Source organism: Euprymna scolopes, chromosome 33, assembly GCF_053919585.1.
Source record: "Euprymna scolopes isolate OS-2025 chromosome 33, ASM5391958v1, whole genome shotgun sequence".
Classification (NCBI taxonomy): Eukaryota; Metazoa; Mollusca; class Cephalopoda; order Sepiida; family Sepiolidae; genus Euprymna; species Euprymna scolopes.
In genome coordinates, this window is record NC_136514.1 from 79,089,310 (window position 1) to 79,113,127 (window position 23,818).

The 23,818-nt window shown below is 32.1% G+C and overlaps 2 protein-coding genes across 3 annotated transcripts in view; one reads left to right on the top strand and one right to left on the bottom strand.

Moving 5' to 3' along the window:
* The window catches only part of LOC145258311 (eIF5-mimic protein 2-like), a 36,078-nt gene that overhangs the window by 9,068 nt on the left and 3,192 nt on the right, over positions 1-23,818 (bottom strand). Inside the window, exons 1-5 of one of the 2 annotated variants that reach the window (XM_080116361.1) lie at positions 19,320-19,529; positions 8,282-8,349; positions 7,781-7,863; positions 6,370-6,463; positions 182-279 (exon numbers count right to left, since the gene is read on the bottom strand). In XM_080116361.1, the coding sequence (XP_079972487.1) occupies positions 182-279; positions 6,370-6,463; positions 7,781-7,863; positions 8,282-8,342 (336 nt within the window). In that variant the 5' untranslated portion in view covers positions 8,343-8,349; positions 19,320-19,529. Of the gene's footprint in view, positions 1-181; positions 280-6,369; positions 6,464-7,780; positions 7,864-8,281; positions 8,350-19,319; positions 19,530-23,818 lie in introns of those variants that run through there. The other variant, XM_080116362.1, reaches the window with a different exon arrangement.
* LOC145258312 (large ribosomal subunit protein mL45-like) overlaps positions 19,482-23,818 on the top strand; it is a 66,433-nt gene continuing 62,096 nt past the window's right edge. The window contains exon 1 of the mRNA XM_080116363.1: positions 19,482-19,635. Coding sequence (XP_079972489.1) covers positions 19,546-19,635 — 90 coding nt within the window. The 5' untranslated portion in view covers positions 19,482-19,545. The remainder of the gene's footprint in view (positions 19,636-23,818) is intronic.

Consider the following 23,818-nt stretch of genomic DNA (forward strand, 5'->3'; position numbering starts at 1 on the left):
ATACATTCAAAGTAGTAGTCAAAGTACCAAACGAATCCAATTTGAACAAATGTTGGTGTTAATCGAAATGAAAAGACTTTATTAGTTGACCACGTAAAAACAGATTATGATTTGTAATAGAATAGCCCTTTTGTAAATAACAGGTAAAGATTAACTTCAGATTAAAATAAATGATACTCACTTCATAAAATGCTTTCAATGTCTCCACATTCTCTTCTGCGTGAAAAACGCAGAGTTGGGCACGAGTTGGTTCACTTGGAACAATACCACCGCCAGGTGCTTTTATAGGAGGAAAAAAAAAAAAAAAAAAAAAAAAAAAAAAAAAAAAAATCAAAATCATTGAGACTACAGTTTTTCATGAAATGTTCATCTTTTAATTCAAGAGTGGAAGGAGGGAGTGGGGGGGGGAACAACCTTTCCCCTTTAAATGATACTTATCCTCAAGATTAAAAACATTTGATCAGAATTGCCAAGTTAACATCAATTGAACACCATGTTTATTCTTATACTTTATTTCAGCTGGTCATGAGGTTATATACTGAATTACACTGTTTAAATTCAAACCCATATACAGTTATGGTGTGATGGTAATCTACTCTACTTAATGACTATATGGACACTTTTAGACATAGGTTTGTTTACTTAACGACCTATCAACTTGATATTTGATATCAAGCAGATTTTGTGGGAAGCTATTTGGTATATATTACGGAGTTCTTACATTTTTAGTTTGCTGAGCGAGTTGTCTTATATGGCGCCGTACCTGCTGGTGAGTCGATTTAGTGTCAGGTTCTTTGTGTTCTATATCATGATTTTGTTGTTATTGTGTGTATTGAGTTTGGGAGTTTCGTTCATATTTTTGGTGAATAAGTATTTCGTTTCAGAAAATTTATTATTTTGGATGATTCTATTTTGTTGAAGCTGTTTCTTTTAAGTAAAAGTGTCTGTGTACATTTCCCTACACAATAACTCAGTCAACTTTCAGTCTACAGACTCGAAATTCGATATACATGGTAGTGAGATTTGGGAAAATCTTTGTAATTGGTTTTCGGACAGAAATTTGGCTGTTAAGGGGTCAAAGTTAAACAATTTGACCATTGAGAACTCTACAAAACTCCTCCGATAATTTTGGGTCTAAAAACTTGAAATTTTAGATATAGGTTTCTTGGACATGGATCTTAACTTTATTTGAGCCCAAACCAATAAATGTTAAGGAGTCATAATAGGGGTCAAAGTAAAAAAAAAAATCTGACCTCTGCAGTCAACCAAATTACTAAAAACAATTTCTGGTCTAAACATTTGAAATTTTACATAAAAGGTATTCAGAGATAGGGTAAGCTTTTTAATCAGTTTGAGTCGAAAATTTGAGCTACAAATATATAAATCTATGTATGTTTGCATGTCTGCCTAAAACTTTCAACAGAGGTCACGGATTTTCACAAGGTCAGTATTGTTTTGAAGCTCAACCCTTCAGACGACAAATACCGAAAAATTGGCTAAAAACATTAATTTCTTCACCCTCAACTGGGCACTTTTCTACAGGGAGAGGTTGCCCTTTTCACTGATATTTTCGAAAGTCATCCCTTCTTTTCGATTGTCTAGCCTTAATTTAGACCTATATCACTTCTGGTTTGGTGTGGTGGTCGTAACAGCAAAGACGTCACGTTTTTTTCCTCCTTCGCGGTACGGGTTCAAGCCTGCCTTCCTACTACCATTTTTTTTTTTTTTTTTGCTCAACACACCTCCAAACACCCATGGCTAGTATCGAATAAAGTCAACACACTCCAGTCATATATGATTGGTGGTGAGTTTCTCCTCACATGCTGTGCATAATAGGGTTCGGTATCTTCCAGTAGGTACAAGTGTGTGATTCAGTATGACTTCACTTTTGTGCCATTAATTTGAGGCTTGTAGTCTGTATACGGTACTCGGTTGTTGAGGCTTTTCCCTTTGTTGCTTCTTGATCGGTTTTGTCACTTCCATTTAGTTCGATATGACTGCATCCAACATAGAATTATTTCTTTGTTATTTGAGAAGAGCTGTATTTTGTTCAGTACTTGAATGGTTAAGGGTCCTAGCATTTTTTTTTGTGCTAGAGAATCTGAATATAATCTGGTGTTTACTTTTAGTGATTAGGACAAGAGGCAAATCAATAGCAGTAATTCTTTCAACAATATATTGATACTGCATTAATCTTTTGCCTTGTTTTCGTTCACATTATATGGCAGCACTCCCTAGTTTATTTTGACTTAGGGAGAACGATTTTTGTGTTTTGAAATTCTTTGTGGAATATTATTGGGCTTGTTTTATCCTTAGCATATTTAGTCAATCTAGCAGAATTGTGTTCCTTTAATTGCCATGGCAGAATTTTGGAAATGATTGATTTGTGGATAATATCCATGTTTATTTATTTTTTTATCCTTTCTTTAATTCATAGATTAAACGATTCGACTGCTTTCATTTTTCCCAAATAAGGTTTTGTATGTGGAGCTGATAATAGTCATAGGCTGGATTTAGTGGATTTGAAGCTATTTTGGTAAAATATTGAATTTATCATTTCTTATTGATCACTATCAATAAGCAAAGATAAACTAGCTCCATTAGCCTCTACATAGAGGCTTTCTATTGGAAATGTGCTAATAGCACTGAGCGTGATTCTCAATCCTTGCTAGTGGATTATTTCCAGTTTTTTCAAGTATGAAGGTTTGCTGCTTCATCGTCCAACTGGGATCACACTATGGATGGTACAGTTTTAATAGAGTTTGCGTATTTGCTCCCCAGTCGGTGATCTACCACTTTTAATGAGTTCATAGTTTGTTACATTTTTTTTCCTTAAGTACATAATTTGGAGGATGAAAGATGGTTTTCGCTCAAATATAATCCCTAGAAATTTATATTCAACTTGTATTTGATTTTTATTCAATGCCAAGGTTGGTTCATTGTGTAATTCTGGAAAATTAGTGTACACATTTCGTTTTGGGTTTCTGAGAATTTGAAACTGTTTCCTGATAATTTTGTTATTTGGTTTAAGAAAAAGTGGAGTCTGCACTATCAGATGGATGTATTTGGATCTATAGTACATGAGAAAATTGTCCACGTAGAGTGCACAACCTATTCTTGTAGTTCGATTTCAAACAATACGATTTATTTTTATATTAAACTAGCCTGGGTGCCTGGAGGTGCGTGTTGAGAAAAAAATAAATAAAATAAAAAAAAAAGTGGTAGTCGGCAGCCAGGCTCGAACACGTACTGCAAAGGAGGAAAAGAACATGAAGTCTTTGCTGTTGCGTCCATCGCAAAATCGGAAGTGACGAATGTTTAGATTAAGGCTAGTCAATCGAAAAGACTGAATGACTTTGGAAAATATCAGCAAAAAAAAGCGGCCCCTACCTGTAGAAAAGTACCCAGGTGAGGGGGAAGGAATGAATGTTTTTTGCTAATTTTTCGATATTTGTCTGAAGGGTCAAGCTTCAAAACGATACCAATGTGAAAAATCTCACTTCTGTCGAAAGTTTTAGGCAGACATACAAACATACATTTAAACAAACAGGTGAGATTTCTATTATAGATGTTATGGAGAGGATACCTCCCTGTGGTACTCCATTTTTTTGTCCATGAATGCCAGAATGGACAATTCTTACGCTAAAAGATCTGTTTTGTAGAAAGTGTTGGATGAAGATTGGCATTCTTCCTTTTAGTCCTAATTCTTTTAGGCGTTTCATAACCGTTTCACATGGTGTCATACCTTTTCAATATCGAAGAATACGGCTACTAGATGTCCTTTTTATAAAGGCTTCTCTTATGTTGTCAAATCAAATGGTCAGTTGTGCTTCTGTGTTTACGAAACCCAAATTGGTATTTGTTTAAGTTTTTGGATTCTAGAAACCAGAATAGTCTGGTATTTATTTTTTTCCAATGCAGCTTGTTAATGCTATTGGTCTACAGTTTGACGACTTAGCATAATTTTGGTTTGGAGTGCTGCATTTGCGATTATATTATTGTGGTTGGTTTCCAGATTTTGGGGATATTTCCAGTATGCCATATTTCGTGCGTGTGTGTGTGTGTATATATTATATATATATCTCTGTGATACTTTTGGCAAATTTATCAGACATTTGTATGGAATTTTGTCAGATCCTTCTGCTGTATTGTGCGCTTTAGAGGGATTCTTCGAATTCTGATAAAGTGAATTTTCGTTGTAATTTTTGGTGTTTTGAGATTTGAAATTCAGGTTTTTTATCATTTTAACTTTTTGGATTTTTTTTTTTTTTTTTTTTTTTTAAATTTGGGCTGAATTTCCAGCAATCATGTTCCATACATCTTTGGTATTTGTGTTTACTTTGCATACATAGTTGTGCCAGGTGTTTTGTTTCTTTAATGGTATGCTTGGTTATAGATCTAATTTTTAAATTAGGTTTAAATTTTCTGATGTTGGAATTTGTTTAAACTTCCTAAGTGTAGCTTGGCATTTGTGAATAGCTTTGTACCGTTTAGTAAACCATAATTTATTGTATTTGGTAGAGGTGGAGAATTTTGGGAGGATTTTGTTTGCTAGGTTTATGAGAATGTTAGTCAAGTGATCATCATTGCTCGCTTATGTTATCAGAAAGGATCGACATTGTTTTTGAAAAATTTTTGTTCCAGAGTTACGTCCTGGTTTTTCAATAGTATTGGAAAGTCACTTCCACATGCGTCTCCATATATTTTCCAATTGTAATCCAGGTATATGGATAGGTCGCATAAAGCAAGATGTATGGTTGAGTAGGTTTCTGTTGCTGGATGTATGTTATATAGATGTAAATTATTTTTTATTAATTTTCCTTTTTGGTTTGTTTCCACGCATTATATTTTGACTATTGAAGTCAAAAAGTAATATAAATGGTTTTGGTAGTTGATTGATTAGATTGTTCAGTTTGGTTTCACTGGTTGTGTTGTTAGGTGGTAAATAGGAGCCTATGAGAAAGGACAAGCAGTATTTCTGTAAATACACAATCTTGTAAACCATTATGTTGTCCTAACTTTTCACAAGGTCTTTATTTGCTCGTCCTAACAAGAGCAATTGAAATGGTTTTTATGTGGGGAAAATTTCAATATCTCCACAAAAACAAACACAATCTGGATTAGGATAATAAAATATTTAGAACTAGCATTTCAGCCCGGCGTTGCCTTGGTGTTTGGAGGTGTGTGTTGAGAGAAAAAAAAAGAGAACACACACAAGTGGTAGTAGGAAGGCAGGCTCGAACCTGTACCACAAAGGAGGAAAAGAACGGAGAAAAAAATGTGACGTCTTTGCTGTTACAACCACCGCCAAACCGGAAGTGACGTAGGTTTTAATTAAGGCTAGACAATCAAAAGGAGGAGGACTTTCGAAAATATCGGCGAAAAAAGCGACCCCTCCCCCCTGTAGAAAAGGGCCTAGTTGAAGGTGAAGAAATTAATGTTTTTAGCCAATTTTTCGGTATTTGTCGTCTGAAAGGTCGAACTTCAAAACGATACTGATCTAGTAAAAATTAGTCGCCTCTGTCAAAAGTTTTAGGCAGACATGCAAACATACATATTTATATATTTGTAACTCAAGTTTTCGACCCATACAGATTAAAAAGCTTGCCCTATTTCTGAATATCCTTTATGTAAAATTTCAAATGTTTAGACCAGAAATTGTCTTTAGTAATTTGATAGAGACTGAAGCAGTCAAATTTTTAAATTTGACCCCTATTATGACCCCTTAAGATTTGTCAAGTTAGATCCATGTCCAAGGAACCTATACCTAAAATTTCAAGTGTTTAGACCCAAAATTGGCGGAGGAGTTTGGTAGAGTTCTCAAAAGTAAAATCGTTGAACTTTGATCCCTTAAAAGCCAAATTTCTGGCCGAAAACTAATTACAAAGATTTTCCCAAATCTCAGTACCCCCGTATATCAAATTTCGAGTCTGTAGACTCGAAAATTGACAGAGTTATTGTGTAGGGAAATGTACACAGACACTTTCACGGATATATAGATTATAATTTTGGCAAAGAAATTGCCCAATTTCTACACTGTCATAGAAATTGGTCAAAGCATTTAACAATTTTAAGTGTTCCCAAAGATAAGGAATTTTAGAATATTTCACATCACTCATCTACCTCAAATGCCCCCACCCCCCAACCTTCATGGGCAAAGAGTGATGAAAATTAAGGTAATTTTTTGTTCATGGAAACTAAGTTTTGATTTAAATTGATTTTTTTGCTGACTTTCACAACTAAATATTTGATATCAAACTTATTCCCCCTCCCATATGTGTGATCAGTCATGCTAAAGTTTGGAACATTTTTTTTTTTTTTTTAGTTATAAGATCCTCATTGTTCACTTAACTGAAGTAAGCTACTTACCTAGTTGACCTCCAGTAAAGAGGATGTCAAATAACACTTCAGCATAACGACGATAGTCGAAACGGGATCCACCCGTATCTAGAAACTTGCTGACCTGAAAAATAAAAATTTATTAATAAAAAGTTAGATTTGAATAAAACCAGCTTATATACAAGAAAAAAAGCAGCTTTTATTAACCATAAACAAGGCATACTGGCAATACATAAACGGATACTGTAAATTATGGCCAGCCTAAGTGGAGTTTTGCAGCAAGACGTTTGTTCATACTACATTTAAATTTCTGCACATTGGTATAGACAGAAACAAGGAAAGAATCCCAGAGGCAAGCAGTTTGAAGTAAGCTATGAGAGTAGAGATTTTTCTGGTATCTGGGGAGCTCTACAGTGAGGGGGACACTATGTTGCTGCAGAGATAGGGTAACAAGTGTAAAAAGTTCAGAACACATTGTGTTGACGTACGCATAAGACCAGTACAGGGATGGAACAGTGCGGCAATGAGATTTTTCCATTTGAGAAAGGAAAAGTTTTTATTTGCTTCAGAATTGCAAAGATTAAAACAAGTTGGGAATCTGAAAGGTTGCAATTTTTTTCTTTTTTTACTTCCCAAATTTTAAAGCAGCCAAAAAAGTGCCAATGACATGGAAACTTAACAATTCACCATCAGTAATCAAAGAAGACACAAAGAAAATATTACTTTAGTGCAGTATAACCCCCCCCCCCCTCATATCAATTCTTCTGATAATATAAAAGTTTTGTCACGTATCCAAAGCTGAACAGAAGAAAGGTAGCCTGATTGTAAACCCTTTTTGGCAGATCAAATATATTCAAGTTAGTCAATAGTAAGCAAAGACGACAAAAGTACATTTCTAACTTGCACCAATTTGGCATGTTGGTTACAGCACCAATGCTGGAAATGTGCCAAGGTTTAGGTTTAAGTTATTTATATATATATATATATATATATATAAAAAAAAAAAAAAAAATTGTTAGTGCTTTTCTAACGCTTCCTTTTAGACAATCTTTAAAAACGAATTCCTTAAAATTAATGCAAGTTCAAAATTAGTTTTTGGTGTCAGTGCTCTTATTAATAGCAACATTTCTCTACATGTTAAAAGGTAAAATTGAAATTTACCCTAGTGTTTATTTTCAGTTACACCTAGCTAAACGAAAAAAAAAAAAAAAAAAAAAAAGGCAGTGGGTGACACTTAGAAATTTGGTATCAAAGGAAATAAAATGGTCATGGTTGGTAAGGAATAACTTTTGTTTTTAATCATGCACGAATCAGAAATTTTAGCTTAAAATATTGCTATCAGAAGTTGGTAACCTGATAAACAGGAATCATTTCAGTGAGCAAAATAAAGTTTTCATTAATAGAAAAAAAAAAAAATACAGAAAATAAATTTTAGACAAACCTGTTCCAAATCGTTACTTGATTCATTCAAGCCTAAAATAATGGCGTCACGAAATGATGAAGGATCGTATTTTTCTTTTTCATCTGTAAAAAGATTAGAGTTTTTTTTATTCAAAAGGATTTACATACCTATAAAAAAAGGTTACTAGAAAAATAAGCAACAGAAAAAAAAAAAAAATTAAATGTACAAAAAATCATTTTATTACCAATGCAGAAAGGTGTAATAGTTCAAAAATATTTTATGCAATTTTATCAAACAAGAAAATCATTAAGAATCATGTTCATGATAAACAAGGTTACATTTTAGTTTTCAAATTCGGATTAAAAAAAAAAAAAAAAAAAAAAAAAAAAACTATTATATCATTTTTTTTTTTAATTAAGACAACTTAAAATTAGAAACAAATACTTTCAAACAGAACTGAAAAAACTAATATTACATCTACGATGCGATAATGTCATTTTTTTTTTTTCAGAATCAGAAAATTTATCAATATCCACTTACCCCTCTTTCTAGTCTTCAGCCGCTGGCCTGACAATATGGGTTTTTGGGCCTTCTGACTCATAAAAATGCTAATAGAGAAGAAAATAAAAAATTAAAATGGCTGATTGGGTGAAAAAAAAATCTGGATTTAATTTCATAAAAACAAGAGTTTAACATTTCAAAACAAGCACCAACATGGTTCTAACATTTATATATTGCGTGATAAAGAGCATGTAGATTTTCAAACACAATTTTGGAAGCAAATAGTTCCAATGCCATATGCAAAGATAACAATGCCATATGCAAAGATAATTAAAAATCACTGAAAAATAAAAGTTTACTTTAAAGGTTTTCAGAAATTTCAAACATCAATAATGGTTTAAGTTAAAAAATAAAATAAATAAAAACCAACATTAAATGTGTCGTTAAGAAATCCATTTTAGTGGTTAGATAAAATTTCTAAGCACATCATGACATTTCTGAATTTTTTAGATGAGGATTAGTTATTTGTATTATTTGGATTCTTTGGACTATTATTCTCATCTTGAGTGTGATTTTCACATTTCGATCGATGTAACTTCCGACCTTCAGGTGTATCTTGTCGAACTATGGAATGTTTCAGTTAAACTTGGAAATCATAATACATCTTAATTGCTACAAGGCAGGTCATCAGTGACACACTGATCAAGTTTTTATATTTGCTCCACCAGCAATCCAACCAGGTTATAAAAAAAGCTTTCCTCGAAAGTGAGGTCAGGCTATGTATGTGCCAAAAAGACAGTAAACTAAATGGATTGGAGGAGACAATATCTAACACATGTTAATCATGGTACTTAACAAATGAATTCGATATAAGCAAAAGATCTGTCTAAAATTAGAAGTGGCCAACAAGAACGTAAAAAAGTTTAAAGCAACATTGTTACTTTTGATTTTCCTTTTTACTATCAGAAAGTCCAGTTAATACATTTGGGTTTGGGGAAAGGAAAAGGATGTTTGAACAAAAAGGAAAGTCCATGGAAAATAACAGATTTTTATGTACAATGATGAAAAGGATTTCGGAATAACCTTTAATGAATTGACATTTGATTTGAACAAAAAACAAAGCAAACTAACCAAATGTTTTAAGATTTGTCACAAATTAACATTCAAAATTTAATACTTACGTGACAAAGAGTATGCAAATATTTGCCGGAAAACTTAATACACACAAGTACTTGTTGATTTCTAGTTTGTTCTATTTCTTTAGATAGAAATTCTCCAATAAATATTTAAGCAATTGGAAAACAAAGAAAGCATTCAACCAAGTGCAGTATTATTATTATTTAAATTACTTTAAATCTTAAATTGGTAAAACTTGCAGAGAACATCCTGTTTTACGGTTGTTATAAAAATTTAAATGTCGATCTGTTTTATTTATTTATTTTTCAACTGCCTCGAAAGAATAACATTCAACAATCGTATTTTTCATATACCCCAAAAACCTAGAAAAGTTGACATGTTGAATGTGAACAGTGAGTTGGACATAAAAACGGAAAAAAATTTAAATTTCCATTCCATTTTTAAAACAACCATAAAACAAAGCATTCTCTGCAAGTTTTACCCTTAAATTTTGCACCAATTCAGTTTTTTTTAAATCAACCTAGCAATTAAATATCAAACAACTTACTTATTCCCCGAGAAGGGAGGCAATATCACGAATATCAAGATTTGATATCACAGTTCATTGAAACTTAATGCAGTAGTTCAATTAATTCAATATTCTTTGTATGTATAGCATTAGCAGTATCAGAATTTTTGTAGGAATTTTTGACACCCCTAACACAAAACTGCGAATACAATATAAAAATCTCGGAATTTCTGTTAAAAGTGGGTTATTTATTTTCTTTATGGATTATACTTCCAAAATAAACTATTACAGTTGTTTTAAAAGTAATAGAAATATTTTTTTTTTTTTTTTTTTAAACAGTAATGAATTTTCCGAACTCAATATTTTTCAATTTTTAAACTCAATATTTTTCAATTTTTAAATTTTAAAAATCTATCAAAATTTTTCTATTGATTCTATTTTTACGATATTTTCAGGGTAAATGTGAAATTTTATGTTCTTTCCAATAAATCGAATATAATATTTTAGACAAACGTTTTCTTTTTTTAAATTCACGACCCCCCCCCATCCCAATTTTTAAGTGTCTATTAAAAAGTAAATACTTAATTTAGTAACCCGATGAGTACATAATTATTTACTCACAAATTGAAGAGAAAAGGTCAATACATAATATATTCAAATTTAAAACAAAAAAACAAACAGTGTTCTTATAGAATTTTACCTGTAAAGTCCAAAGTTTAAAACCTTTTTTAAAAAAAAAAACACGTTTTTTTTTTTTTTTTTTTTTTTTTTAAAAAATGAAATCTTGGTCCTTGCTCCTTTAATTGAAAAAAAAAAAAATTAGGGCTTGAATTGCATTTTCGAGGAGTTATAAGCTTGGAAAGATGGGGTGGAATTATTCACTATTTTTCACGAAATTTCTGAGACCGCTAGTATAGCATGTTTTTTTTTTTTAGGGGGGGGGGATCCCATAAACGCTTGGTTTCAGAGTTATAAACACTTAACGCGAAAGATCAAATTACTATAAAATCAAACAGTTACAATATTTTCACATGGAAGCAGGACTAACTTCTAGATTCTAAGAGTTTCCTATAATCTTGCACCATGTTAAAATTCAATAAAAGGGATCCTTTTCAATATGTACTATGGTTAAATAAACGATTTCAAATGGATTAAGAACAGAAATCAAAAGGATTAAAACCAAGGAGGCCATGCAACATGCCTACTAGCAGTGTCAGAAATTTCGTGAAAATAGTGAATAATTCCACCCCATCTTTCCAAGCTTATAACTCCTCGAAAAATGTAATTCAAGCCCTAATTTTTTTTTTCAATTAAAGGAGTAAGGACCAAGGTTTTATTTAAAAAAAAAACAAAACAAAACAATGTGTTTTTTTTTTTTTAAAAAGGTTTTAAACTTCGGACTTTACAGGTAAATTTCTAAAAAACTGATTTTTTTTTTTGTTTTAAATTTGAATATATTATTTATTGACCTTTTCTCTTCAATTTGTGATATATAAACCTATTAAACATAAATTAATTATTTACTTTTTAATAGACATTTCAAAATGAGAGGCGTAAATTATTCGACCCCCTATCTTTCTAAGCTTATAACTCCTCGAAAAATGTAATTCAAGCCCTAATTTTTTTTTCAATTAAAAGAGCAAGGACCAAGGTTTCATTAAAAAAAAAAAAAAAAAAGACAAAAAGAAAAAATGTGTTCTTATAAAATAAGGTTTTAAACTTCGGACTTTACAGGTAAATTTCTAAAAAACTGATTTTTTTTTTGTTTTAAATTTGAATATATTATTTATTGACCTTTTCTCTTCAATTTGTGATATATAAACCTATTAAACATAAATTAATTATTTACTTTTTAATAGACATTTCAAAATGGGGGGGGGGGCGTGAAAATGGGGGGGGGGCGTGAATTTAAAAAAAACGTTTGTCTAAAATATTATATTCGGTTTATTGGAAAGAACATAAAATTTCACATTGACCCTGAAAATATCGTAAAAATAGAATCAATAGAAAAATTTTGATAGATTTTTAAAATTTAAAAATATTGAGTTTAAAAATTGAAAAATATTGAGTTCGGAAAATTCATTACTGTTTTAAAAAAAAAATAAAAATATTTTTATTACTTTTAAAACAACTGTAATAGTTTATTTTGGAAGTATAATCCATAAAGAAAATAAATAACCCACTTTTAACAGAGAAATTACGAGATTTTTATATTGTATTCGCAGTTTCGTGTTAGGGGTGTCAAAAATTCCTACAAAAATTCTGATACTGCTACATGCCTACAGGTGTTCTATGCACCATCAAGCACGAAATGCCATTCAAGTGATGGTAGGCCTCACTCATCAATCTGATATGCGAGTGTTTACGAACGTATTACAAAGAATACGTCTAAATGTTGAACGAAAACTGATGTTAGCTATGCGAGAGAAAGGTGTGTGGATTATTATCATCAACCCAGTAATGCTGATTGTGATGTTTATTGGGTAAAGTATACTTCAGTAAAGAAAATGCACCCACAAAAGTTTGGATCGCCAATGGACTATGCCAAGAACAGAAAGATCATAAGTCGTTTAGAGTAATCCGTTCATAACAGCACGTACATATAGATGATAGAGATACAAACCATGTGCTTGTAACACTTCAAAACAATTGAATGAGGTGCAGCCATCCATTGTGTATTGATTCGACAAATATCCTCTACACTATCGAATCGTTCTGTTGCTCTAACAAAGTTTGAAAAGTCGCATATCAACACAAAAGCAAGATTTTCAAATGTGTTTTTAGTGGCACTTTACAACATTAGAATGCGCTGAACTAGAACAGAAATATCTACTTTCTCCAGATTTGTGAAACCTTTGCATCAGTTGTTACAACTCGAACCAATGAGAAACAGTTATCAGAAAATGTAGGATTGCAACCTGCACAGACCACCTGTAAGCAAGGGGGATGGTGTTGATCAGTACCGTCAACTGGGGTTATTTTGACATTGGAGCTACTATGATAATCCTATATCAACCTGTATTTTATTGTTTTCAAATAATCAACCTTTATTTGTTGATCCTTAGAACTGAGCTGCAACAATGTATTTTACAACTTTAACAGTTTATGCTTCCTATTAATGCTTTAATAAAGGCGTGTGAAGCATGGAGCAAAGATAATTTCAAGCCGGTTCTAGTTCATCTAGTGTGAAAAAAATAAAGTTTCCTCCAGAATATGAAAGTTCCAGTAAAGAGGAACGGGAAATTCACACCATTTGCGATCACTGGAATTCTAGTGTTGGTAAACGAAAAGTGGATTAGGAGGGATGATGAATTTAATGTATCAAGTTGTACATTAGTGAAAATGGAAGGTCAAGGGTCACCGATTGCAGTTGTGCCTAGCTATCTTTCTTTTCAGAGAAATATATATATATTCTACCATGCATTTTCAAATTAACCATACCATAGAAATTCTATAAAATGATGATCTTACATTTCATTGTATTTGAACTTTTCAAAAATTTTAATCAAGCAACAGTGAAAGGAAAGAATTTTATTTTTATCAAGTTCATTTCAAAAACAAATTAGAAACACCTGAGAGACAATACATGAAAGGGCCAACCAATATTCTAGATTTGCGTGGACCTGAAACCACGATAAGGTTTCTTTTTAAATGTAGCCAAAATTATTTAATTAGATGACGGTTTGGGAGGGGGGGGGAAGAAAGGGGAAAAAAAAAAAAAAAAAAAAAACATTTAGGAGGTTACGATGATAAAAACGCCCAAATTTGCACTCAAGTTTTTTAAAAGGGGGATCACTTATATAAATGAAATACAAAATGGACACCTAAAAATTAGAAAACCCAATTGGTAACAGGTCTATTTCCTGTTAACTGGCCACGAAATGAGTGCTCATTTTACATGAGCTTTATAAAGCAAGGCGATCCCTCATTCTAAAAATATTTAATTTTTTTAAAATTTGGTACTTATGCAAAGAGTGCTGAAATAACGCTATTTAGAAACTCTAAAAGGTGTTTTGTAACTACCTTGTACTTTCACCTAACAATTTAAAAGATACAGTAAAAATTCAGTTTAACTTGAAAATATTTTTTTGGTACATATGCACGTGTTGAAGTGCTGAAATAACATTTAGAAAGCCTTTCTTAATACGAGGAGAGGAGGGTGTTCTGTAATAATTCTGTACTTTCACCTAACAATTTAAAAGATAAAACTTGGAAATACAATTTAAAGAAAAGAAAAAAGCACGGTACAAGTACAAAAAACATTTCGTTACGAATACATTTTTTTTATAGGTTGTTTACTTGTAATTGCCCTCCAAAAGTAAAATCTTAATTTTGAAGAAATAAACTACGATGGTTGTGATAGTAACAATTTATGTTTTGTACCCCCCCCTCTCCCTATTGTTTTTCTCTTTTCGATGGTGATTGGTGCTCGCATCTCGTTATTGGGTTTTACAGAGTTAATATTGTCTGCCATGGGACCAGATCTGTACAAGCACCGAAAATTTAAATAAATCGACTTTCCTCCAGTAAGAAAAGAAAAAAGCTCGAGTACATTTAAAACGTTAACAAAGCGAGTAACTAGTGTTGTATTTATAAACGGTGAACAAAAGGAGAATTTGCTAATCTTGTAGTTAAAACGATGTTATGATGTGAAGAAAAAAATCTGATCGATTAAAAAGACATTTTGTTATAAAACATTAATTGACGAACAACAACACCAAGGGATTATTTAACCTAGAAGAAATTGAGTAATTACATAGAACGGAAAGGTGATCACACTAAATAGCAATTAAAGAGTATATGGATTTCACTCTCCATTGTACTATAGAAACTGTTGGAATATTTTAATCATTAAATAGAATTCGAAAATGGAAATTCAATGTTTTTAATCGCCGACGACCATTTTTTTCTTCTTCATTTGCACCAAAAATATGTTATAAAACCTTGAACAGTTTTGGTACTTTACAGAATACGGACAGACTGACAGACTCCCTTTTTTGAAGATATAATTTTAAAGTTGTATTCGGAATATTTCACAAACACCCCCTCCTGTCATGTCAATAACGGGTTTCTAAATGCTAATATTTCAGCACGGTCTGTAAACTACATGTTTATAATACAAAAGCTTAAACGAAATTTATTTCATTTAAGAGCATTTTTTTTTTTTTTTTTATTCGATAATTATATAAATACCATTTCATATATACGCATGTTTCAATATTTACTGAAGTACTCAATACACTAGTAGAGCCGATTAATCTAAAATACTTATGGCAAGTAAACTATACGCACCGAACAATCTGCCTAATTATATATATATATATATATATATATATATATATATATATATATATACACACACACGTGTTTATATCGACAATTCGTACCTTTAATAAACACAGCTTTGTTACAATTAATGGAATATTTGGAAAAAAATCTTCACCCAACTAGTAATTCAGCTACGTATAATATAATTAAATTAAATAAACTAGAATTTTAGTCTGGGACAATTTTTATCCAACATTTGGGCGAAATGGGAGATAATTGAACTACAGGTGGCAAAAACACTTTTTTTGTAAATAACTTTAGTTTAAAAGAAAAGGCGATTCTGGATAATACGAAAAAATTTATTGTCGTAAATTGAAGAGGGGGGGGGGGCTATAAAGAAGAAATCTTGACACGTAGTAACAGTTGTGGGTCGTCATTTTATAAAAGAGAGTTGGTTTCTCTTCCTATACTGGAGTGGGTGTTGAGAATGTGGATCCCCCCCCCCCTTTCAAGGAAAATAGCGACCAGGAGACACGATTTCGTAGTCACTTTTCAATAATTGGAGGAAGTAGTAATAAAGGACAAGAGGCACAATTTACTCGAAGTAAACGAAAGTTAAGATTTTGGTACTTTTGCAGTTTATGAACCTTTTTTTTTTTTTTTTCAAAGTTAAACTCGATTTTTATAACATTTTATTAGGTGAATATACAGAACAGTTAAATGTTAAGAATGATTTTAAATATTTTAGCACAGTACGTAAACTGCAGAAATATCAACACTTAAAAATTGTGGATAGGCGACGAAATTTTAATTACTAAAGGATACCCTGAAGCATTTGAGTTAGTCACATTAGTAGTACTATGTATTCTCGGCCCTTACTACTAACAATTTTTTTTTAATTTTACAGCTAAGTAAAATTCTTAAAAACCAAGTTTTTTTTTTTTTTTAATCTTTTAATTCAGCAATATGTAAACCAGACTGAAAAAAAAAAAAAAAAAAAAAAAAAATCGGTGCTTATGCACTTTTGCCACTGCGCTATTTTTTTCATGTTAAATTCAAGCTTCACAATATCTTTATTAAATTATTAGGTGGAAGCACAGAATAGTTACAAAACACCCTCTCCATGTTAAGAATGGCTTTCAAAATAACATTTCAGCACGGTGGTAAATCTGTGCTAAAACCAAAACGTAGCTTCTTTCTTAGAAGTGAGTGCACTGCAACTGCACGCATGTGGAACTGTTCCGTTTTCCTGTTTCCCACCTGACTACAACCTGGAGGTCTTCAAGTCCAACATAAACAAATTCCTGATGAACTTTGAACCACCCCCTTAAGTAAGACACCTTATCAAATCTCCAATACTAACGTACTGTACACGCAATAACCCTTAACCCCGAGTGGCTTCCGGGCCTTGATAAGTGGTGACCACCTTGTAGAAAAAAAAAAAAAAAGTGCACGAGTACGAAATTAATGAGTCATTGTGTCACTTAAGATTCATGGTTTTACCACTTTAAACCATTTTCAACAACCCCCTCCCAATCGAGTGGTTTTTAAGTTAAATATTAAGGCACTCATGCAGTATGCACTTATTGATCCGTGCTGAAATAACGTTATTTAAAAAGCCATTCTTAACATAGGGAGGGGAGAGTGTTTTGTACCTATTGTGTAATTTAACCTTACAATTGAATAAAAAATAAATAAATAAATAAATAAAAAACTAAACTTGAAAATACGATTTAAAAAAATAGCGCGGATCAGTAAGTGCATTCATTAGCACCAATATTAAAAACTAAGGGATTTTATAACTCAATTTTTTTAAATTTCGAATTAATCTGTTCAAAATAAAACAAGGTCAACATGTGTAAATATAAAACTAGAATCTGTACAACGACCCCTCCCTATATTTTTTTCCGTCTTACTGTAACAGGTCGCCTGGAAACTTTATATACATATAAATGTAGAAAAATATAAAATAAGCTTTTTCCTATTAAAAACAAAAAGAAAATGATTACCAAATTTAACGGCTTTTTTGTAATCGATAGACTTTTTCAGATAAAACACGGATCAATAAGTGCAGGAGGAGTACCATAGATTTTTCAGATAAAAAAACAAAAACAAAAAAAAAACGGTTTTACTGATTTTGTCGATTCTAATAAATTAGAACGGTAGCTTCAAAATTATGCAGTTGAAATTACCTGAATATTACCGAATTATTTTTTTTTTTTAATCGTGTTAGGTGAAAAATCTGGTTTAAATCAAAACGGAAAATTACCTCCCTTTTCAACTGTGTCTTACGATAGTTTTCAAATTCTATTTTTTTTTTTTTTCTTGAATAATTTTCTACCTTGTCGATTTTTGTAATTTTTTTGGATATAGTCATCTTAAAAATACGAGGAATATGTTTTCATGTGAAATTCAGTTTTACAATTTCCGAAATTTCGTCCTAATAGTGTAGAAGTGCCGACCCCCCCCCCACACATATTTACCGGATTCAGTTTTATTTTCAACTTCCTTTGCAAGGAAACACCCCAGTAAATTTGCTATAGGGTGGATCTATACGAGAGTGCCAACCCCCTAAATTTTTTTCGATGACTATCAAAAATTACAGACTTAAATATCATTAACAGAAAAGATTTTGAAAAAAATAGATTTAATGATTTTTAAGATGGGAGTTCATTTCTACCTGGACTTATTGTCCATTTCTTTTACCGACGTGTCACGTGATTAGAACCCCTTACATTTTTTTTTTTTTTTTTTCAAATTTTCTATTAAATCGGATAGATAATAATAGTAGGAGGGGGAACAAACAAACAAACAAAAATAACTTAGGGTTAAAAAACGCATATTTTTAGGGGGTGGGCACTATCATACAGGTCCGCCTAAGTCTTATCTACGATAATTTCCAGAAAAAAAAATTAAGGAATTAATTTTACGGCAGGAGGAGGAGGAGGGGGGGGTTCGCTTGTTTAGGTCCGGCAAGATTTTATTTTTGCTATATTTGCCTTAACATATATATATGTTAAGATTTTGTTCCTTAGAAGCGCCGGTTGAGCTTGAATTAAATAAGATACGTATTATATACGTTTGGAGCCATATCAAACGTATATAATACGTATCATTATATATATATATATATATATATATATATATATATATATATATTTTAGTACTCATGCAATGCACTTATTGATCCGTGCTAAATAACGTTATTTAAAAAGCCATTCTTAACATGGGGAGAGTGTTTTGTACCTATTCTGTACTTTAACCTTACAATTGAATAAACAGAACAAAAAAACTTGAACTTGGGAATACGATTAAAAAAAAGATATAGCGCGGATCAGTAAGTGCATTAGCACTAATATATATATATATATATATACACACACACACACACACACTATTATATTTAACTTAATGTTGGGTTTTCCATAAGGTTCAATCGAGATTTAATCTAGAAATATAATTGTGATACAAATTAAAAATGTTCTTTCAGTATTGAAAAAAAAAAAAAAAAAAAAAAAAAAAAATGAAAGTATACACTATTATTATGATAGAAAATTAGTTTTACTCGAAAATAGTTTTAAGGTTTTATTTAAAATTGGAAATTGTTAAAACTAAAATTTTAAAATAAATGTTTAAAAAAATCGTAACATTTACAAGAAAATACTTTAAAACTCAAAATATTTTATGTAGAGAATTTCTACAGAAAAAAAAAAGTTGTGGCTTAATCAAAGTTTTATGTAAACAGTTGAATTTAAGCATTTTAAAGATTAGAAACTTTTTGGTAAAACAATTTAATTATATCGGTATATGTAAATAAAATTAGGAATCTAGAAAATATTTAAACAAAAATGGAGAAAAAAAAAATTGTCTCCCTTAAATGAAAAACACCGACCATGCTAACTAAAACGAATCTGGCTTCACACAAAAATTATACGATTGTAAGGATAATTTAAATATATTTTGAAGAAAATCGTGCAGAAATTACAATTCAGAAATATTTATAGGTTAAAAATTAAAATCATAAAATATTTAAGGATTAAAATAAAAATGCGATCCGGAAAGAAAAATACGAGAGAAAGGATGATCACATGCTGTTCAGAAGAAAAAGGCCAACAGAAAATGATTATTTTTTAACTTGAAAATTAAAAATATAACAAAACTTGCCGAGTATTTTCCTGAATTCGAATTTATAGGAAATGGTCGAAATATTCCGGTTGCAGGTTTAGCAAGTGCAAAAGAAAGAATTAATAGATTGTATTTTTTTTTTCCAGACAAAAAATGTCGTAAGTGAGAAAGAGTCTATGATATTTCTTGTCTTCCTCTCCTTTCTTTTCCGTTTTTTTATTTTTTTATTTTAAATCTCGTTTGGCCAACTCTCGTCAGATTAATTATGCGCGAGATCTCAAAGATGGCTGCAAACGCACGCGTTTACACGCGATGGGCGACAACCGCTTTAAAATACCGGTTACAACACGTTCAGGTGAGAAGCCAAGGATATAACCATTTTTATTTTTTAAAATTTATTTTACAGAAAAAAAAATCTTCCATGATTATGTTTTCACAAAAACAGTATTATAATTCTGTCGTCCAGCCAGCCACGGAGTTATCTCCCCTCTTAAAGCATGTTAAGGACATTAAAAAGTTCCGTGTGTGTATGTTTTTGTTAATTTATTTAAATTTAATTAGTTCAAACTATTACCTGTGTCCATGTTATAAGACGGTATTATTAATTAGTTAAAATAACCCTGCCATTTTTTGTCTTCGGTGGGGGCAGCAGCAAAAATAATGATAAAAAAAGACAACATTCTTCGTAAATTAAAAAAAAAAAAACATGCGCTCTTTCGACCTCTAAAATTAATAACAAACACTCAATTCAGTTGGTGCTTATTTAGAATTACACTTACTAAAAAAAAAGAAAAAAAAAGAAACAATCTTGTGCTCGCCACGCAACGAAGGTATCATGTACCAAAAATCACGTAAATTGATCAAGCAGTTTTAACTAAGAAAATCAAATTTTACTTTTCTTGACTTGATCAATCATGATGTAGGGGAGACAACTCAATTCGAACTATCGAGGTTTAGAATTTGAGCTAATTAAAAAACAAATACACGAAAACGAAAAAGGGATTAACAAAGGACAAAATGAAAAAAGGGCTAAAAAAGACATAAGTGAAAAAAACACACTAGGGTTTGTATTATACACAGATTAGAAAAAGTTGTCAAAAAAAAAAAAAAAAAAAAGAAATAACAAACAAATGTTATCAAAGGCAAGATAAGTTACTTTTCTACCTAACTGGATAATTTTTTAGTGTGGGTTTGTATTACTGTACACATAGATTCGAAAAAGTTGTCAAAAAAACAAATATATAACAAATAAATGTTATCAAAGGCAAAATAAGTTACTTTTCTACCAAACTGGATATAATTTTCGTGTTTTTATTCAATGTAACATGTTTATTCAGCTCGAAAAGCATACCGTGTTTACCGATGTATTGGAAAATTCAAAATGGCGCCCGATTCTATCTTTAACACGGTAAGTTCGGGAAAAGGTGTTATAAATAATAAACTAGACAAAATACTGTTAGAAATTCGCTCAATATATGTTACCGTGACATAACTTGACATATATTCGGTGGTTTTTTAATAGTATTTTGTCTAGTTTATTATTTATAACACCTTTTCCCGAACTTACCGTGTTAAAGAGAGAGTCGGGCGCCATTTGGAATTTTCCGATACATCAGTAAACACTGCATGTTTTTCGAGCTGAATAAACATGTTACATTGAATAAAAACACAAAAAAATATATCTAGTTTGGTAGAAAAGTAACTTATCTTGCCTTTGATAACATTTATTTGTTATATATTTGTTTTTTTTTGACAACATTTTCGAATCTATGTGTGCAGTAACACAAACCCTTTAGTGTTTCTATTTAATGTAACATGTTTATTCAGCTCGAAAAACATACAGTGTTTACCGATGTATTAGAAAATTCAAAATGGCGCCGGTCGGACTCTTTGTTGAACACGGTAAATCCAGGTATTTTTTCTGCCTGTGGTTCAAAATAATCTCGTCAAAGTTTGACAAACTTTAAGCGGTGATGGAGTTATTGTAAGAAATTAATTCTCACATCCCAATTTCCTCCGATTTGCCTCCATACGTCTGGAGCCTTTAGTATGAATTCCTATTGTCAGAATGTTAGTTTGTTGTTCCTCGGAAGGATCCATGAATGTTCATGGTAAACTCGGCGGGAATGTTGGCGCCTATAATTAGGCATAATGTGAGCCACTTAGGACTCCAGATGAATTGAGATAAGATCCAATATTTGGTAAATAAACATGAAGAACGGTTCTTGAATGTCATCCTTAATTTGGATAGATTCAGCAGGATAAGTTGTCTCTGCTTGTAGAGATGTGGTCCTTCGTTCACCAACTGTTTAGTGTTCACGAAGGAATTGTCCGGTGGGAGCTGCTGGGTTTGAGACTATCCCGTTGCCGAGTTTTGTCTAGACTGAAAAAAGAAAGCATGATACAAAAAGCGCGCCAAGTGAATCACCTGACACATTCAAATTTAAACCAATGACGGCCATCCACTAATGTGTCGATGGCTGAATAAAAAGAAAGATGGCTGCTGTATGTGGAATTTCTCACAATTTCCCCTGTCCGCGAAATAGGTAAGATGGTGAGATACGATTGATATTAAAATTTGATTTTCTTCTGTAAAAAAAAAAAGAAACTACTTGATCAAATTAAGTGAACTTTTGGTAAAACTTGCAGAGAATGCTCTGTTTTACGGTTGTTGTAAAAATAGAACGGAAATTTTAAATTTTGTTCCGTTTTAAATTTGGTACATTTTTACATTACGTCCAACTCATCGTTCACATTCGACATGTCAACTTTCATAGGTTTTCGAGTATGCTGAGAAGGTTGGGGTGTCTATTCCGAAAGCCGTTCTTAACATGGGGCAGTTGGGTGTGTCTATTCCGAAAGCCATTCTTATGGTGGGGTGGTTGAGCGTGTCTATTCCAAAAGCTGTTCTTAACATGGGGAGGTTGGAGTATTTATTCGTTGTAAGCATACCCAAGAACCTATAAAAGTCGATATTTTAAATGTGGATGGTGGGTACTGATACAGTTTAGACATTAAAAAATGAAAATATTGGAGAAAAAAAATTATATTGTACATACTGTTTATGGAATAAAGTTTTCATATAAAAAAAAAATCACTTAATTTGATCAAGCATATTTTTCTTTTTACAGAGGAAAATCAAATTTTAATGAGATTGATCGGGTAGCGTCCATCTTGATTTTTTGCTGATAAGGAGGGAGCGCCAGGGGAGATTTAAAATTTTTTTTTTTATTACAGTTTCACCCCAAACAAGGTACATTGCCACTTTGATGTAGGAGACTACTATCAGGGACATAAGTTGCAGGGGTACTATGTAGGGAGTTTAGCAGCAAGATGTCTGTTCACATTACACTTGAACTTCTGCATATCAGTACAGTCAGGGAAGCAGGAAACCGGAAGAGAATTCCAAAGTCTTGCAGTTTTGGGGAAGAAGCTATTAGAGTAGAAGTACATCTAGGGATCTCAACTATGTAGGGGTGAGACTTCGCTGCTTACCGGGTTTGTCGGGGGTGTTTTTGTCGAGGGGGGGTACGAGGGCTTGTTGTTCATCAGAGCAGTCACCATTGAAATACTTGTAAAACAGGCAGAGGGATGCAATATTTCGTCAATGGGACAGGGGCTGAAGCTTAGATGACAGTTCGGGACCTATTAGGTTGGCGACTCTCTTTTGAAACCTGTCCAGGAGCGAGAGACAAGTAGCAGATGCACCAGCCCAAATGTGACAGCAATACTCCATACATGGGCGAATGGTGGCTTTGTAGAGATACAGGATACTTTCAGGCGTATGTAACTTTCTAGCACAGTATAGAGTGCAGCCTTGGCAATGATCTCTATGTATCTATTCCAACTCATGTGAACGTTAAGCCAAGAAGCTTGAATGAAGTGATTTCAGGTAAAGTATCTCTAGCCATAGGTATTAGCTATTAGGTTGGTAAGGTTTCATGTAATTATTAAAGGAAACGAGCTTTGTCTTGGCAGCGTTGAATGTTACCATCCATTTTTGACCCATTCCACTACAGACTGAAAGTCTTCCTCTAGGGTTTCAGCCATTACCTTAGATATGTGCTCATTAGTTTTCCCTACATGCCTGCTATATAGAGTGGTGTCGTCAGCAAATATACCCATCTCAGAGACAATTTTATCAGCTAAGTCATTTATGAATATCAGAAATAATAAAGGTCCAAGGATCGATCCCTGAGGTACACCCGCATTTATATCAAATGTTTTGGATGTATGCCCATCAAGGACAACCTGGATTCTTCTTTCATTGAAGAAGGATCTAATTATGCTAAGCATTCGTTCAGTAATACCATAGGATTTTATTTTCATGAGAAGACCATTGTGCCATACCCTGTCAACAACCTTAGATATATCTAGGGCTACAGCCCTCCCCTCTCCTGCCTTATCCAGTGCTTAGTATAATTGTTCAGAGATTACAGTTAGAATATCTGCAGTAGAATGGGTTTGCCTAAATTCATATTGGTGGTCAGACAGAAGTTTAGCAGCTGTAAGATGGTGAACTAGAGTTTGATTAATTA